Consider the following 17,993-nt stretch of genomic DNA (forward strand, 5'->3'; position numbering starts at 1 on the left):
TTACTCACTTGTGTGTGAGCAGCGCGCTCCTTTCGGAAACGCGGCCACTGCGCGAGCGAAGTGACCTTCATGCTCTCTGTAACGTCGAGGGAAACTTGCGGAGAAAGCGCAAGACGTCCAGACCGCCCCCATCACGAGATAAGCGCGCGGGCACGAGAGACACCCCCTGTAGAGGCGCACTCACATCGCAACGCGCGGGGCGACGACCTTTAAAGCTCGCCCTGCGCGCTCTTCGCGCCATCTCGCTAGTGATAACAAGAACACGTTGAAGACACCGAGCTCTGAGCACCGCCAACAGTAAATGGTGTATATAAATAGCTCGCCGTTACTAAGCTGAAGAACGTGCTCTCTGTGGCAGAGTGGTTTCGCGCCGCGCGCTGCGGAACAAGGGGTCGTAGGTTCCTGAAAGTGTTAAACTTCTACTGTACAAATCCCTGTTCCTGTCGTACGTACACTATTGTCATCTCGTCTGGGGCACTACGACACTTACTAACATCATTACTCTGCATAGAATGCAGAAAAAAGCCGTGCGTTGCATTTTAGATGTGCCTTACTTAACGCCAACTAGTCCTCTGTTCGAAAAACTAAATTTGGTACCAATGCCTAACATTTACGAAAACCTATTAATAAGAAGTTATAAGAATGCTATTAAAAAGAACAATGACACTCTAAAACGCATTTCTAATTTAACGCGAAAGCATAAAATGGCCAATACAAGGAGCTCTGAAATATGGGAACTACCGAGGTCTAGAACGAACTATACCTATCAGATGCTACGTTATAGACTACCCTATCACTTAAATACAAAAAATGTAATATAATTCTTCATAATGTCAAAAAAAAAACATGTATGCAACTGCAATGCCTATGTTTATGTACTATGTTTATTTACTGCAATGCCAATGTTTATGTATTAGTGCTTATAATGCTGGTTACTTCTTGTGTTATTCTTGCATTCCAGTTATATGTTTCGGTGTATTGATAGCGTAATTCTTGTGTATTTTTTGTGTATTTCTTGTGTTTCATGTAATTCTTGGATTCTTGTAATATCATGCGATATATTTATAGTTTAATTCTGGTGTATTTCTTGTTTCTCCCGTTTTGTCACTGCCTGAAAAATGGGCAATGGACCCTGTCAAGCCTTGCTGGCTTTTAGTTCATTGTCCACGACATCGCTTGTATGTTGAAATAAATTTGATTTGATTTGATTTGACTCCCGGCAACGGGGATTTTTCTTCAAGTTTTTTCTTTGCCATCTGTTAGTGTATATTTTACAACGTCATATTCGTGACGGAAATACGTCAGTGGAGCCGTGGTGGATCCGGGCACAAAACAATTTCGCGTTAAAAATGAAGCAGGACCCGCTGAAGAATTAGCAGAAAATGAGCAAGCATTAATTGTAACAACATTAGTTAAACAACACATGGCAACACTGTAGCCAATACTAGGTGACATTATCCACCATTCAGCCAGCACGAGCCGTGTTCTAGTTACCGTTTAGAACTTCGCGGAACAAGTATTCTCCAATGTCGGCTAGCTCCTTCGTCAGTCTTATTTGCTGACGCGATTACTCTTATAACAATTTTAATACTCTTTTACATGATTCATTATCCAAGCGTAACGCCTTAATCTCATTTCATCCAAGTAGGCTTTCCGCCATGCTTAGCGGATACGCTGTGTTTCACAAGGATGAATTTATATTAAACGAGTTGAAACCGCATTCTTCTGGTTGTAGCATAAATCAGCCAGAAACAGGGTATGTAAAGAACAAAAGCCATGGCAGGTGAAGGAAACCGTCATGCCACGGGATGCAAACCCGACACCTAAATCATGTCGGAACAGTCGCTCTGCCATCCGAGCTGACCTGAAGGCTATCGTGTCACACAGTTAGAGCCAATTAATCGATAAATCGAAGCGTAGGGGCACTGAATATAACAAATCAGTTCCGCGGACACCAGCACGGTAGAGAAAGTTCTCACGAGTAGGAAAAACTGGCATTTATCTTTCAATAGCACAAAGATACAAAGAAATGCCGCAACGTTTTTATAGAAACCTTCGAAGCTTAAAAAAAATTGCCCTGGAATTTTAATGAGCAAACTTTTTCTCATTCTTCACGGTTTCAAAGCAGGCCAAGCGGAAGCTTCCCGGAGGAATTCGCCGCGCCTTTAACTAAATATCGACTTCAGAACTTTAGCCTTCACAGTGCAAGACTCATTAATATGAAAGTTAATTAATGTCATGAACAGCATATTGATAACAGATGTGATTAGCGTAGCAAAATCTAAGACAGCGCGAATAACAAAGGACTACTGAAAAAGGACAAAATGGTCCTCTATCTTTTGAGCTGTTTTAATTTCTTGTACGCCGAACCAACTCGCTCAAGCATCCACTTTAGGTGCATTTAATATACCACCTACACTCTAAGAAACAAAATATCACCTGCTGCTCTTTTGGCAAAGTCCTGACTTGCCACATATGTAACCCTTCTTAAAATACACGTTAACTCCGTTTTGGAGAGCTCTAACTCTTATTGAGGTGTGACTGTCCAAAAGAGAGTGAACGAGTTTCTTTAAAGAGAGTCACATACGTGGTCACTCAGGACTCCCCAAAAAGAGTAACAGGACAGCTTTTTATTCTTCCTTACAGTGTAGTTCTTATGTTTTGTTTTTTTTGTGCATTTCCAACAGATCATATTGGTACTTAACGTGACGGGTTCCACTATTCTATTTTTTAAGGTTTTTCATTGAAACTTCTGGTAAACTCCTGCGTGAAGAATCGCAATGCCTATACGCGGCTACACATGAAGGTTCAGTAAACTGCATGCCAATAAGCAGCTCTGGGAGAAATTCTTGAAATTTTGAAACCAATTGATGGTTGTGGTTTTGGGTACCGCCGACCAAAAGGGTGATTTTTTCGTCCACTTTAATTCATTTCAATTTACGTCATAATTACTACACTACAGTTAAACAACCATTGATGTCCCCCATGCTTTCCTTGGCTAAGTTGTCTGTTGGATTCATATATTTTTGTATAACAATGAAACTGCTAAAAGCAGCATATACTGCAGTCTCCTATACTAGCGGAAATTGTATTACTAGCACCACTCTGGACATATCTGTCCTGAAAATGTAAAAATTATTTCACTAGCACTGCAGTTGAAATTTATTTTCTTGAAACGCCAAGAGAAGACAGAGGGTAAATATAATTATCTGACAGGAGTGTCCATCCCCTCATTTGCGTCAACTGAGCTCGTACGAACAGAAGCTGTTGAAATAAAAGAAATGTACCAGAACATATATCAACGGAGGGAACAAAACCAAAATAAATATTATTGCTGAGTAATGCACAACAAGGCATTCCTCAGAACAGTAACGCGAAGACTAAGAGTCGCGCCGTCGCCATGAAAGAAATCCAACAAGAAAAATGTACTTTAACTATTATTAAGAAGCCCTTTATGTTTCATTATAGGTATATTTACGTTTCAATTAAAAGACGCATCTTTAAAACAACGTACCATAAAAATCAATTAGGGTTTCGGAGTGCAAAACTTTCATGAAACAGAAATGTTTTATGTATTCCTTCAAAGTGGAAGGCCTCAAAGAGAAGTATGCGTTCCATATAGCAGTTCAGGAGAAGCTTGAGTAACATGAGCGTGATAGAGAAAGTCACAGTATTTGAATTTAGGCCACAGGTAAAACGAGGGCTGCTCGACATGATCGTAACTTGATTTAGTTGACAAATTCCAAATTCCATCCTTCATATTGGCAAAAATCATGAGACGAAATGGACGTTTTACGTATGCTATAACTTCCCCACGACAGCAAAATCACACTCGAGAATTGCTTTATAGCAAGAAAAAAGGTTCGGCAAAACACATGCGTTTTGGAAAACGGTTTCATGCGAAGCAGTCAGCGAGCACTTCTATGCTGTATTTTATGGCTTTGAGCCAAGCGTTACGAGGTGGATCGACGTGTTTTTGTAAGTTTAGTAGCTGTGTGCACATCGTGGTCTTAGCAGGCACGTTGACAACACTGGCGTTTAAAGGGTGACTTAAGGTGCGACGTAACGTCAGCTCTCACGTTAGATTACATAGTCAGTATTATCAAAACTAAGCGCACTTTATGGTGCAATCATGTGAATATCAACGTAACTTTCGTAATGTATTCCTCCGGAGTCGAGCAATGTTTCAATATAGCTTGCTGTATCATAGGAATACAAATGTAATGTTTATTAGACTGCTATAAAAGTGGAGCCAGCACTGGGACCACAGACGTTAATCTAATATGACGCCTGTATCGTAGGAGTACATATCTAGTGTTTATTGCTTTCCTGTAAAATTAGATAGCCAGCACCACAACCACAACTGACGTTACATCGCCATTACTCCTGCAGAGGCTGTTTTTCCAAAGTAGTTTATAGAACTGGCGTGGGTCTGTGGTAGAATACCTGATTGCCACACAGAATGCTTGGGTTCGATTACTGCTGGGATCCTAATTTTTATTCTTTCCATTCGTCGGGTCACCGCTGCCGATGTCGGTTTTTCTTAACTCTCTCACATTTAAATTACCAATATCTGTTCTCGCCGTTCCTGAGTAGATATAAACGGTCAATCACCTGTGGCGCATACCCGTACACCACGGCTCGTGGTAAACGAATATGTGCCGCACGTGTCCGGAGGAAAGGGTTTGACGACGTGCGCGACAGGATTTTCGTGTTATTCATGTCATGACCCGACATTCATATTCGTCATATCCTTATACCCTCGCATGCCAATTTCGGTCTACACCAAGTTAAGGAGGCGATCATGAGAGCACCCAGGCGTAGGCGGCTGGCTAGATAGATAGATAGATAGATAGATAGATAGATAGATAGATAGATAGATAGATAGATAGATAGATAGATAGATAGATAGATAGATAGATAGATAGATAGATAGATAGATAGATAGATAGATAGATAGATAGATAGATAGATAGATAGATAGATAGATAGATAGATAGATAGATAGATAGATAGATAGATAGATAGATAGATAGATAGATAGATAGATAGATAGATAGATAGATAGATAGATAGATAGAAATGCTCAAATTTCCAAAGGTTCGCTAAGATATTGCTTCGCATTTAAAGTTTGGGAGATCCCGCATACCGTGGAAATCGATGTTATGCGAAGCATGCGGCGGCAATGGGACTGTGGCGTAATTTTTTACATTGCGCGAAACGTTACGAAATGACGCAAAAGATATGGGCAAATGGTATACGCACACACATATGTTGAAGATTCGCACGTGTGTTATATAACCAGTTGTTCACAGTTGCGTAACGGTCCCAGCAGCAACATGGATATTAACAACACCAGAGGAAGTAACCTGATATGTAGTGCTTATACTTGTCCGTTATGATGAACAACGCACGCACGTTTCACGAACGCGTGTGCACGTGTGGAAGAGGTTCTTGAGATTTCTGAGGTGTATGGCGGTGAGCAGAATGTCTTGGTTAATTATAATTGATATGCGAAACGCAGATCTCGCCGATTCCGCTGCTTGTCTGTGTGTGTTGTGTGTGTGGTGGCCGGCGAAGTGGGATGCGGCCTACGTTGAAGTTGCGCATCGATGTGTTCTTATTTGTGCCCACGCCCCCGCACCTGCAATGAAGCCGCTTGCTGTGGACGACACAGTGGGCTCATCGCTCCAGGTTCCACAAAGTGCTAACACGCCAGTTTCTGTGAGCAAAGCGTCTTTTTCGATTTGCACAGGCTGTACGTTGAGAACGGTGAGCCTGAAGTGATTGTTGTGGTTGTGGCATCGAATGAAGGTGGCAGCCCGGTTCAAGACAATGTCTAGAGGCCTGTTTGCTAGCCGGGTCATGTCATCGACAGACTGTCTGTCGATAGAGCCGGCGACATGTCTGAACCTGAAGTCACCTTTTGCGTTGGTGAGGTATAGGCCGTCGAGGCTGGTAGCCCTGGAAAGTTCTACGCAGAACAACTTCAGTGGTTGCCGCATATCGTATCCGTATACTACCTGGGCGTATGCGGCCCTTTGTGACTTATATATAGTTATGGCGTTTGCTTCCGCAAGGGGAAGCTGTGTCCTTTTACACGAGGTGTTTTTCTTGCGTATATCGTGGTTGTGTTGGTTCGCATTACTACGGGCACCCATTTCCATTCTATTGAGGGGTGTGCGGTAGCGATGTGCTTCGTCCTGGCTGCCTACCATGGACGTTGGGAATTCAAGCCACAGTCGCACGAGGTTGCCGTGTTCGTGACGCTCAAGGTGTCCATGTTTCCATTAACGAGGCCGTCGCTTACGTCGATGTTGGCCGTGATCATGAATGGCTTGCCGATGCTCAGGCAAATTGAGGCCGGCTGGCCACCCATGTCGCTTGCTTTCATCTTGGACACCTTGGTCAGGGCATCTCTGTGTACCTACTCATTCTTATAGCCAATTATGTTATCGCATGCGGGTTGATATAGCACGTTGTCCGCAGCGTAGAAGCAATGTGCGTTATAGCGGTCGACGTCCGCATTCATGTAGTATAGCCGTATGCCATCAGAGAACTTAGCGGCGGCTTCTTCTCGTGTCACAAAGCGGATCTCAATCAATCTGACGTCATCCTCGGTCACTATGAGGCCATCGCCCAGCCTCATATGAAATGAAGAAAAACACTGCGTCATTCTCGCGGGCCACGTGGATGAGTGGACGGCAGTCGAGCGCCTTCTAGGGGTGTTCTTTCTTCAGCTCTCTCTCTCTTGCCTTGCGTTTCAATGTGTGTTCGGGGTTACTCTTTTGATTGAGACTGTGAATCACCTGTGGCACATACCCGCATAACATGAACTGTGGTATGCGGGTATGTGTCACACGTGACTGATGGAAAGAGATTCATGACGTACGCGACAGGCGTTTTGCGTTATTCATGCCATGACCAGTGAATCGTGTTCGCCATACACTGGTAACCTGCTATGCCAATTTTGGTATATATGGAGACGACCACGAGAGCGCCCAGAGGTAGGCGGCTAGGCACATAGATACGTAGATAGAAACGACCAAAGTGCAGTAAGGTAGAGAGGTGGGCGAGTTGGAATTGATGCATATTGTAAAAAAGGCAGCGCAAACGAGACGGAACACAAGAAAGAACACAGCGCTCGTACTGTGTCCTTCCTTTCTTGTGTTCCGTCTCGTTTGCGCTGACTTGTTTACAATAGGCCAAAGTGTCTGAGGTTCGCTAATGCTGCGCATTTGAAACGGCGAAAAAGCAGGCTATAGGTTATTTCCATTACATGAGCTGTTTTCGAGTGTACTTGAGCGTTAAAACTTATAGTGCAGGTACAACTTGAAACGCTGCCGTTTCGGGTCGTGCAACTTGCCTGCATTAGAATAGCGGCAAAACTCAAAGACGGTTCAATCTCTTTGCGGCTTCTTTGCTCCTTATATTGGTATCGTTGAAGCAACAGGAAACATATCATTCATGCAGGAATCAATCTAAGCGAAAGTAGACAGCGCATGTCTTCGGATTGGCCACAGTGCACATTCTCCTAGAAAATGATATGGCGATCGTGGGCGGGATGAATATTACCGTTGGTAGCACATCTACGAAATATTGTGGGTCTTGAATTGCAGTGGCGTAGCCAAGTGGGCGGCGGTTTGGGGGTGTTCAACCTACCCTCCGGTCCGAAATGTTTAAATTTGCATGTGTATATATCATCATCATCATCATCATCATCAGCCTGTCTACGCCCACTGCAGGGCAAAGGCCTCTCCCATGTTCCGCCAATCAACCCGGTCCTGTGCTTTCTGTTGCCACGTTATACCTGCAAACTTCTTAATCTCATCTACCCACCTAATTTTCTGCCTTCCCCTCAGGCGTTTGCCCTCTCTTGGAATCCAGTCAGTTATCCTTAATGACCACCGGTTATCCTGCCGACGTGCTACGTGGCCGGCCCACATCCATTTCTTCTTCTTAATTTCAACTATGATATCCTTAACCCCCGTTTGTTCCCTGACCCACTCTGCTCTCTTCCTGTCTCTTAAGGTTACACCTATCATTTTCCTTTCCATCGCTCGCTGCGTCGTCCTCAATTTAAGTTGAACCCTCTTTGTAAGTCTCCAGGTTTCTGCTCCGTAGGTAAGTACCGGTAAGATGCAGCTGTTATATACCTTCCTCTTGAGAGATAGTGGTAGACTACTATTCATGATTTGATAATGCTTGCCAAATGAACCCCATCCCATCCTTATTCTTCTAGTTATTTCACTCTCATGGTTCGGCTCCGTGGTTACTACCTGTCCTAAGTAGACGTACTCCTTTACAACTTCCAGCGTCTCGCCACCTATCGCGAAGCGCTGTTCTCTGCCAAGCGCTGTTCTCTGTGTATATATACACCCACACATACACACACCCACACAAATTTACATAAAAGGTGGTTCGACCGCCCTCACACCGCCCTCGAAAAAAATTTCTGGCTATGCCCCTTGTGAATGCATACATTGCATCGAAGTTGAAGTATAAAGGCTTATTTACTGAATCACTATATTAACCCGCCGATGTTTGAGCACTGAAATTATTCGCGGGCGTCATCCATTTGTATTATGGTACGCGGAAAAATACGCAACAGGCAGAAAAATGATGCGAGCAAAAAGATTTCGATAGAAGGAAGATTAAACTGAGTAGATAACAAGTGCGGCTGTAGTATAAGCCACTGCAGATATGTTATCACGTTTGTAACATATAGCAGCCATGTCCTCTTCTAGGAACTGCTTCGTGCTGCATACTATAGATGGCTTGCACTGCCGACTCTGAAGCAGCCACATTGGAGCACCGACATGGTGGGATGCAAATGTTGTGATGCCACGTTAGTGTTATCATTACATCGCGTGCTGGGTCCTTCGTTATCGCCGCACAGAGGCCCAATAACGTTCCAACGACGTCGTTATCACCCTGAAACAGGTTAATCGCTGGATGATTACACTGCCTTAACGTCATCTAAGTCGCCATGTTGGAGCCATGTTGTGCGTCCTTTAAGTCAGTGCAAGCTATCAATACACAAAACATAATCTCGCTGCTCTCGTTGCTCCGGACCTGAAAGTACGCCAGCTACCACACTGTGTTGTTTATAAAGAAACGGCAGGTCTGAAATGCATACTCTTTTTTTCTTGGGCGGGGGGGGGGGGGGCAAAGAAAGTAAAAAAAATGGATGCATGCCCCCAAGTGAGCGACAGCTCGTGAGGTGCAAGAACCATGACGATGAATGATAGCATGTTAGACGGATGAATGAAGAACTTACAACACCCATTACTGCCAAATGAGAAAGCGTGCGGCTAAGTATCACTTTTCAACTTTATTTATAAAGTGTAGCTGCCCGACCTTTCTTCCTTCACATTGCGCGCCCCCTCGTGCACATTAGGAACTAACCGACGTTAAACACAGTGTACCGCTACCACCGTTTGGGCGCGTTGGCATCGATTTGTATGGGCCACTTCCTCTGACGTCGGCTGGTAACCGCTGGGCTATCGTCGCTGTAGACCACCTTACGCGATACGCCGAAACTGCCGCCCTCCCAGCGGCTACAGCGCGCGATGTAGCCTCCTTCCTGCTCCGCCGGTTCATGCTGCGCCACGGTCCACCCCAGGAGCTGCTGAGCGATCGAGGCCGTGTCTTCCTGTCGGAAGTCGTCGAAGCCATCCTCAAAGAGTGCAACGTTGTTCACCGCAAAACTACTGCTTACCACCCGCAGACGAATGGGCTCACGGAACGCTTTAACCGCACGCTCGGCGACATGCTCTCGATGTACGTCGCCGCCGATCACACAAATTGGGATTCCATTCTGCCTTTCGTCACCTACGCCTACAATACCGCACCTCAAAGCACCACTGGTTTCTCACCATTTTTCTTATTGTATGGCAGGCACCCGTCGCACACCATCGACACAATCCTTCCATACAAGCCGGATCGATCTGAGTGTGCGCCTATTTCTGCCACAGCCAGACTTGCTGAGGAGTGTCGCGAGCTTGCCAGAACCTTTACTACGCATGACCAAGAGCGGCAGAAGAGCATCCGCGGTGAGACCAACACTTCTGCACCCACGTTCCTACCTGAAGCGCTCGTATGGCTCTCGGTCCCTACCATTGCAACTGGCCTCTCTTCCAAACTACAGCCCAAATACGAAGGCCCCTACCGTGTCGTCGAACGCACATCCCCGGTCAACTACCTGATTGAACCCATTGAACCATCTACGGACATGCGCCGTCGAGGGCGCGACATTGTCAACGTGGAGAGCCTCAAGCCCTACCATGACCCGCTCATAGTGACCAGCTGTTAGGTCGCCAGAGGACTCCCTTTTCGTACCCGGGGTAATTGTAGAGAAACATTGGAACACTGTAATGGGCCGTCCTCTCGAGCACCTTCTAGTGGGTCGCCCTCTTCGCCTCTTCTCGGGAAGCACGCCCCTCGTGCTCGTGAGAGTCTGCGAGGTTGCGCTCCGTCGTGACTGTCGTCGCTGTGCATCGTCACCGTCAATCGCGCCGTCAATAAACACCTTTACAACAGGAATATGTGGTATAAGGCAACTGATTTCTTTAAGAATGAAAGCACTTAGGCATAAAAAATATGCTTACAAAAAATCTTCACATCCTTAAAGCAATGGGGAAATTCGTTACAAGAAAAAAGTTCGGCTTAAATAGCTTATTAGAGCATGTGCCCTAACACAAATGCTTTCTTACCGTTTACTAACGTTGGCATTCGAATTTTGCCGCAAAGCTTTGTTTTAACAGCGAGGCTGTTCTAGCTCGGCGTAAAATGTCTGCCGTGACCCAAAACTATCATTATGAACCAGCATGCGCTATCTTTGTCCTCTTCTTAATCTTCTGCTCCGCTCCTAGAACACGTGCGCCGACTTCTCCGGCGTGGCCTGTAATAACCGTGATGAGTTAGAGAACGAGTACAGAGAGAAAGGGAGAAAAAAAGAAAGAGACAGAGAGAGAAAGAGGTATAAAGGAAGGCAAAGCGAGAAATTCTTGCCAAAAAAAAATGCTTCACGAGGCGGGATTCGAACTCGCGTACCCTCGATCCAAAGGTGAGCGTCCTAATCACTCGGCTATTCAGGCACTTTTTTTTTCTTTCATGGTATTTATTACAAATGTGTGTAATTTGCATACATAGCGAACAAAATACTCGAGGCGGCCTCTACCAGCGTACAAGCGTTACACAGAAGTCCTAAAAGGGTATTAAAGCTATACATTTCATGAAGAGTGGATACCAGTCCGGTTGAAACTCTAATTGTTCGTAAAAGTCTTTCAGCTGAAGAGCCATTTGAATGAAATGTTACCGCGATGATACCATGGGTTCCGCATGCCTGTCTAACATGCGAGTTTTCCATAAACTGTGCATACCACAACTGTGCAACAGGCACAGAATGGCTTTTCGGTGGCATGAGATAACGTATGCTATACGAATTTAAATCGAGTTGTTTTTTAAAAGCCCTTTGTAGAACGTCCCAGAAGAGTATGGCGTCTTTACAGCTGATGAAGCAATGTTCTATAGTTTCCGGAACTTCACAGAGGCGACAGTTAACTGAAGGTACAAAGATGCCTTTGCTGCTTAACCAGGTCTTCACAGGCAGCGTCTGTGTATGCACTTTGTAGAAGAATGTCTTGAATGTTGGTGAAATAGGCATTTTCTTCACACGCACAAGCACGTCGTGTCCAGGCAATCCAACATATAGTGAGCGGTACAAAGGTGCAGCAAACAAAATATCTAATATGGCATTATATAGATCTTTTCGTGAACTAGAGAATATATAGTCGTTAGAGAATCTTACTGTCAAAAACCGCACTGATTCATACACTTCACGCATGAATCCTTGCAAATAGGGAGGCGAGGCACAATTAGCAGATACCACTAAACTTGGTAAAACATCGACGAGATTCACTTCGGCTATTCAGGCACGCCAGCAGGCCATAGCATAGCCTTGTGTAGTATAGTGTAGCCAGGGGGGGGGGGGGAGTGAGCGTGAGGAGAAGAGATGTGATGGCGACGAGGAGAGAAAGGAGGAGGGCAGATACTAAAACATAGCATAGAAAGAAAGAAAGAAAGAAAGAAAGAAAGAAAGAAAAAAAGAAAGAAAGAAAGAAGGAAAGAAAGAAAGAAAGAAAAAAAGAAAGAAAGAAAGAAGGAAAGAAAGAAAGAAAGAAAGAAAGAAGAAAAGAAAGAAGAAAAGAAAGAAGGAAAGAAAGAAAGAAAAGAAAGAAAGAAAGAAAGAAAGAAAGAAAGAAAGAAAGAAAGAAAGAAAGAAAGAAAGAAAATCAAAGAAAGGGACTGGAAGACGGAGACAGAAAAGGATGGAAAGAAGGAGGAAGCAAGCGCGAAATAAAGAGAGAGAAAGAGAGAAAGAAAGGGATGAAAGAGGAAGAGAGAGAGAATGAAATAGAGAGAGAGAGAAGTAAATAAATAAATAGAAATAAACAGAGAAAAGGGGCAGAAAATACCGAAAGAAGAAAGAAGAAATAGAGGAAGAAAGAAAGAGAAAATTTGCAAAACTTTGCAAAACAGCAAAAGCCGGAACTACATAGGTGCCCATCAGCTCCGCCGTCTCTTTAGCATTGCACCTCCAGTGGAAGCTACGCTAATTTTTTGAGTAAAGAAACCAACAAAGCCTAAACACCGTGGTTTATTCTTGCCGCCCACCGTGGTAGTCTAGCAGACAGCGGTGTCGCGCTGCTAAGCTTCAGGTCGTGAGATTGAATCCCGGACACGGTGGCCGCATTTCGATGGGGGCGAAATCCAATAAACACCCGTGTACTTCGATTTACGTGCACGTTAAAGAGCTCCAGGTGGCCAGAATTACTCCGCAGTCCCTCATTATGATAAAAAAAGAGGTAGGCATGCGAGCACGGACACAAGAGAGAAGTCATGACGACAAAAACGCTATCAACTGAAAAAGAGCACAACGGCGGTGAACAGTTGTCTCTCACGTAGACGCCCACGTGTGCTGGACTGATAGGTGTCGCCCCTTCCTTGCGCAGATAAGCATTTCTTTTCTACTTTATTTTGGGGCCGCTGTGCACCTGTTCAGTTGATAGTCAGCGTTCGTGTTGTCGTGACTTCTCTCTTGAGTCCGTATTCGCACGTCCCTACATTTTCTTACCATGAATCCTTGCCAACTAGCTCAGCTTCCTTTCATTCCCTCCCTATGGTGTGCTTCATGTAGTGATTATTGCACGGAGAACCCTAGATGTTATTGAGAAAGAACGCACAGCGACCAAATAAAAGAGGTTTCGGCTTCCGTACAGAAGCGTTGTTCGAAACGTCTTTCCCTTTTATTTAGTCGGTGTGCTTCCTTTCTTTTGCCATGTTTCATCCTGGCCAGACGTGTTTCCATCGAGATCTCTATTTAACTTCCCTATAGAAATTATTATTACAGTGTTCTTGCCTAGGGTCAAGCTTACGTCACATTTTCTGCTCCGATAACAAGCTTATTATGTACATGCGCGTTCGTATCGGCGGTGATGTATTTCTGCTGTTCTGCGCCAACGCGAAACTGTCATATCAGCTTATTGTGACGGGGAGCGCATTTGGAGGACGTCTGCGATACGTCGTCCCATATTTGCAACGTGACCCTTGCCTGTCGTCCGCGTTTCGCGCAAAGATAAACGTTGTGGCGCTGCCAGCTATTCTTGGTGACGCAGTGTACGACTGTAGCCAAGACTGTTTTCATGTAGTAAGGGTTTGATAATGTGCGAGACTCATTTGTGAATGAAACAGCATGCATAGAGAAGCAACATCACTGAACAACCAATTAGCCCCAGACGTATCTTTTACGATTCAGCAGGATCCCTGATTGCTGGTTACTCATATCCAGCAGCTCTTTGACTCATATTCAGTAGAAGGAGGTGTTGGAAAAAATGCTCAGCCTTTGTTAGCATTTCAGGTTTTCAGGTTTTTAAGCTTATTTCCATGAGTAAGTAAATGCAAGACGTGTGCAAACAATGTATGTCCCCTTAACATTCCTTGTGCTAGGTCGTCAGCAACAGCTCAGTAGTGCTCGATTTTCCATCTCTAATTAAGTTAATAATTGCCGTTCTTGAAACCGGAATGTACGTAGATTTCAACGTTCCCCACACACCACTTTGTGTTATCAGACAGAATATCAATTTAATTACCGCTCTTAAGTAATGATGAGCCACTTGGATAGGTTACAAAGGCACAACAAGTGCGGTACGCAGCGCTCCTTTCAGTGGATGCCGGGACACTTTAATATTTTAGGGAATGCAGCAGCCGGTACGACGGCACAAAAAACGTTGGAGATATTAGGTTGGTATCGCTCTACACTAAGCGTCTGCGTCACTAGAGAGGATATTCTCTCTGGTTACTCAAACAGCACGTAAAGCAACGAACGTAGCATGAAGATGACTGCGCAGGTCGGACTTCAATATATTTCCTTTCAGTTTCCTTTGCTTTTTGCCACACATTTACGCACGAGACAGTGCAAATGCTGCTGCTCGAAACATGCGCAGTAATACATCTTTCCAGTGAATAAGAAAGATACAAAGGGTGATGACATCGCCTGTCTCTGATGTCTGCTGTCTAAGTTTGATCATGAAATCTGCTCGTCATCAGCTTTTTTTTTTCTGCGTTTGCACTGGCATCGACAATCTATATTTCAAACAACGAATCGCACCCATGCTGTGCACAGCCATGTACTTAATCGCATTATTTATATTTTTCTCTCAGTACGCGTTCTCACATAATGTTTAATGTAGCTATATATATTGTCATGGTGAATATATACATTTCCACTGGGAAAAATAAACCCGATAAACGAGGTTCACAATTGACTAAAAAATCGTTTTTGCTTTGTTTTCGCATAGCGCATTCTGTCAGCCCTTCTTGGTTCAGATTGGGTAACTCAGAAAAGTTTAAAGGGCACGCGAACATTCTAAACTTTCAAACAACAAATGGACCATACTGAATCATCACTCTGCACAGATACTGATATTTGCCTAGCAACCTTCGAATACTTCAGGTTGCTAGCAATGCGCGATCGAGCATAAAATTGAGGGCCATAGATGTGAGAAAATTATTATCCTGCCACTTGGGTCACAAAGAGTGGTAAGTTGTAAGGATGGTTTTTGGTTTGGTTCATCGGATTTAATGCTCTAAAGCGACTTGGGCTAGGAGAGACGTCGTAGTGAAGAGCTCCGGGTCATTTCGACCACTCGGAGTTCTCTAACGTGCGCTGCGATCGCACATTACACGGGCAGCTATAGCATTTCGCCTTCATAAGTTTTAAGGAGTGTGCTGCGTTGCTCAAATAGGCGAACTATTCCAGCCAGTAACTTGAAATAAATTTTCACTGGGGCTTACCATTTACACTTGATAAGGTAGCGTATAATGGTAATGTATGTAGTTATAGGTAATTATAGTTATAGTTGCTTATTCAACGTTTATGTGCGCCTTTACTCTTTCTTTTTGTTTGCGATCATGTTTTTAATATTTATTCCTGGGCGAAAAACATACAACAGTCAAACGCTTAATAAGAGATATGTTATTTCAATCTTAACACACATAAGAGCCGCCACTACTTCAGACAAGTGTAGCGTGGAAAGCGCAGCGGCAAATGAGAACGCTGAGCTTTAGGAAATGTCAGAACGTAAAGACCTAACAACTGAAATATATTTCAAAAATTAACTATTTGTTACCACATATATACTGAAAAACTGGTGATAGTGAAAAACCACACAGGATTAGCTCCGCCATACTGTGTTTGAAAACCTTGAACTTAACGTTTGCAACAAGTATCACTGCTCGCTCTTGCGCTGTGGTTTCCCCGTCATCATTAGATCTTTCGTGCTGCGCAATCACTAACAAAGAGTGCTGGCCGAGCTATGAGCGACATTTTACAATCCGTTTCAAAATTTTATAGGTCGAGGGATCTCCGTATATGAATATTTGACTGAGTACGATCTTGACTAGCGCTTAAGCGTAGCACATGAACTGTACACAAAATGCTAGAAACGCAAGAGCGAGGCACAGGCGAAGAGCTCAAGTAGTCCATCCATGGTGTGTGTCTCGCTTCTGTGTTCGTGTATACCGTCCAATCTCAACACTTAAAATCCTGCATAGCGTAAGCCAACTTGACCAACTTTTATGTTCCATCGACAATTTCACCCGTCTAGAAAGCAGCCTCGTATCCGCGCTTCCAGCCTAAACTACAGCATACACAAGCAGCATAGTATGCTACCCCGATTGCTCAAGGCCCTTATAGAGTGTTTGCCAAGACTCGAATGAGCTGGAAACAATTATTCATATTAACACTAATCACACAGTTTTTTTCTTAGAGAAGGTAAAGTATAGCAGGAACATGGTGAAACTTGTGGCGACAGGACGACGAGCTTGTGTTACCACCAACAAGCCCATTCTTACGTCCTGTATAGCAAGAAACTTTGTTAATTTTCGCAAGAAAATTGTTATAATCACATAGAAACTCAGTAACTGTCATCCAATGACAATGAGCACAGAGCATTAAACCTGAGTTCTTCATGTGTTTATTTTTTGGTCCTTGTTTCTTGCATTTCACTCTTTTCACCGCGGCATTACTGTCAACCTTGCCTCAGAGATCCTGGACCGCGTGAAGATGGGCACGACACCGCCGTTCCGTCCCGAGGTATCCCCCGACGAGTGTCCCGCCGATATGCTGCGCCTCATGCGCGCCTGCTGGGCCGAGGCCCCCACGGACAGGCCCACCATCTCCGAGGTCAGGCACGCCGTCAAGAAGATCACAAAGTGAGCTTCCGATTTCTTTTTTGCGAAACTTCGAAGATTTTGACTGACCGTTGATGGCGTTGAAGGCTCGCTGAGTAACTGCCGCACAGGAGGGAGAAATCTTTGACGAACTGCCACTCAAACGAACGATTACCTCGGGTATGAGGAGCGTAAATCCAGATTGTTCTTTCGAGACAAATGCCTTAAAACTAAAACGTTCCAGCTTCGACCAGGTCGCGCGAGCTGCTGGTTCATTGGAACGAAAACTAATGCTAGCAAAAGCGGAAAGATAGATAACGAGATCGCCCATGCGCCAGATGGTTAGATTGCAATCTTCAGACCACAGGGAAGCGTATATATAGGCAAGTGCAGAGAGCTTGCACTAATTACATCAAACTGCGTTTATGTGCTCACGGTACCATCAGTATTCGGTAGAGACTCGATGACCCTTAACAACAACAGCAGCATATGTGCAACCACATCTACGGATCTATAGATAGACGTTTAGTTTTTCATGCATTTGAATACGAAAGAAGTAAAAGAAATGACAAGTATGTTTGTTTTCTTTAGCTTTCTGATGTAGACGCGAGGTGGCGTCAGGTCGCACAGACGTCATGCAGACGCGTTCCATTACTCGGGCGACTAGGGCTCGTGCTGTCTTCCAAGCTGTCAACGTAGGCTGTCTACGGAATCGTGCGCTAAATATTGTCCGTAAACCAAACATACGTATTATTGAAGCGAGGCATTGTACACCTCCTTTAACGAGATCCGAAGCGTACGTTCCATAGACTTCTTATCCAGGAACGTATCCTGGTCCTTTAGATGGTGCAATGGTAAAGTGGAATGATCCCAGACGCGGCGTGATCAAAAGTTCGCTGATGCCGGAGGCTGTGCATCATCTACAGCCGCATTCATAGTGCAGGTCACGGTGTTTGACGTGTTGCTTATTTACCGAAAAGGCCCGTATAACTGCTATGCCTACGATACCTGTGGCAGATTATGAATACATTTATGACATTAATAAATAGGCGATTCACGATGAATTTCGCTTAACATCGATTGCAAAATATGCGCTCAAGCTGTAAAACAGTTCTTTTTTTTATTACATAGAAGACCAGAACCGATTATTACACTAGAGACAACTTCGCTGTATGCATACTAAAAAACATTGGTAAATCCTCATATGCGTTCAAAATTCTCGTATGGCAGTAACGGTGTAGGGGGTGCCACATGAACTC

At 44.3% G+C, this 17,993-nt stretch overlaps 1 protein-coding gene across 1 annotated transcript in view; it reads left to right on the forward strand.

Annotated features, from left to right (window-relative positions):
• Positions 1 to 17,993, forward strand: part of LOC119394303 (atrial natriuretic peptide receptor 1-like) — an 83,059-nt gene that overhangs the window by 24,638 nt on the left and 40,428 nt on the right. Inside the window, exon 7 of the mRNA XM_037661593.2 lies at positions 16,608 to 16,776. Coding sequence (XP_037517521.2) covers positions 16,608 to 16,776 — 169 coding nt within the window. The remainder of the gene's footprint in view (positions 1 to 16,607; positions 16,777 to 17,993) is intronic.

Source organism: Rhipicephalus sanguineus, chromosome 5, assembly GCF_013339695.2.
Source record: "Rhipicephalus sanguineus isolate Rsan-2018 chromosome 5, BIME_Rsan_1.4, whole genome shotgun sequence".
Taxonomy (NCBI): domain Eukaryota; kingdom Metazoa; phylum Arthropoda; class Arachnida; order Ixodida; family Ixodidae; genus Rhipicephalus; species Rhipicephalus sanguineus.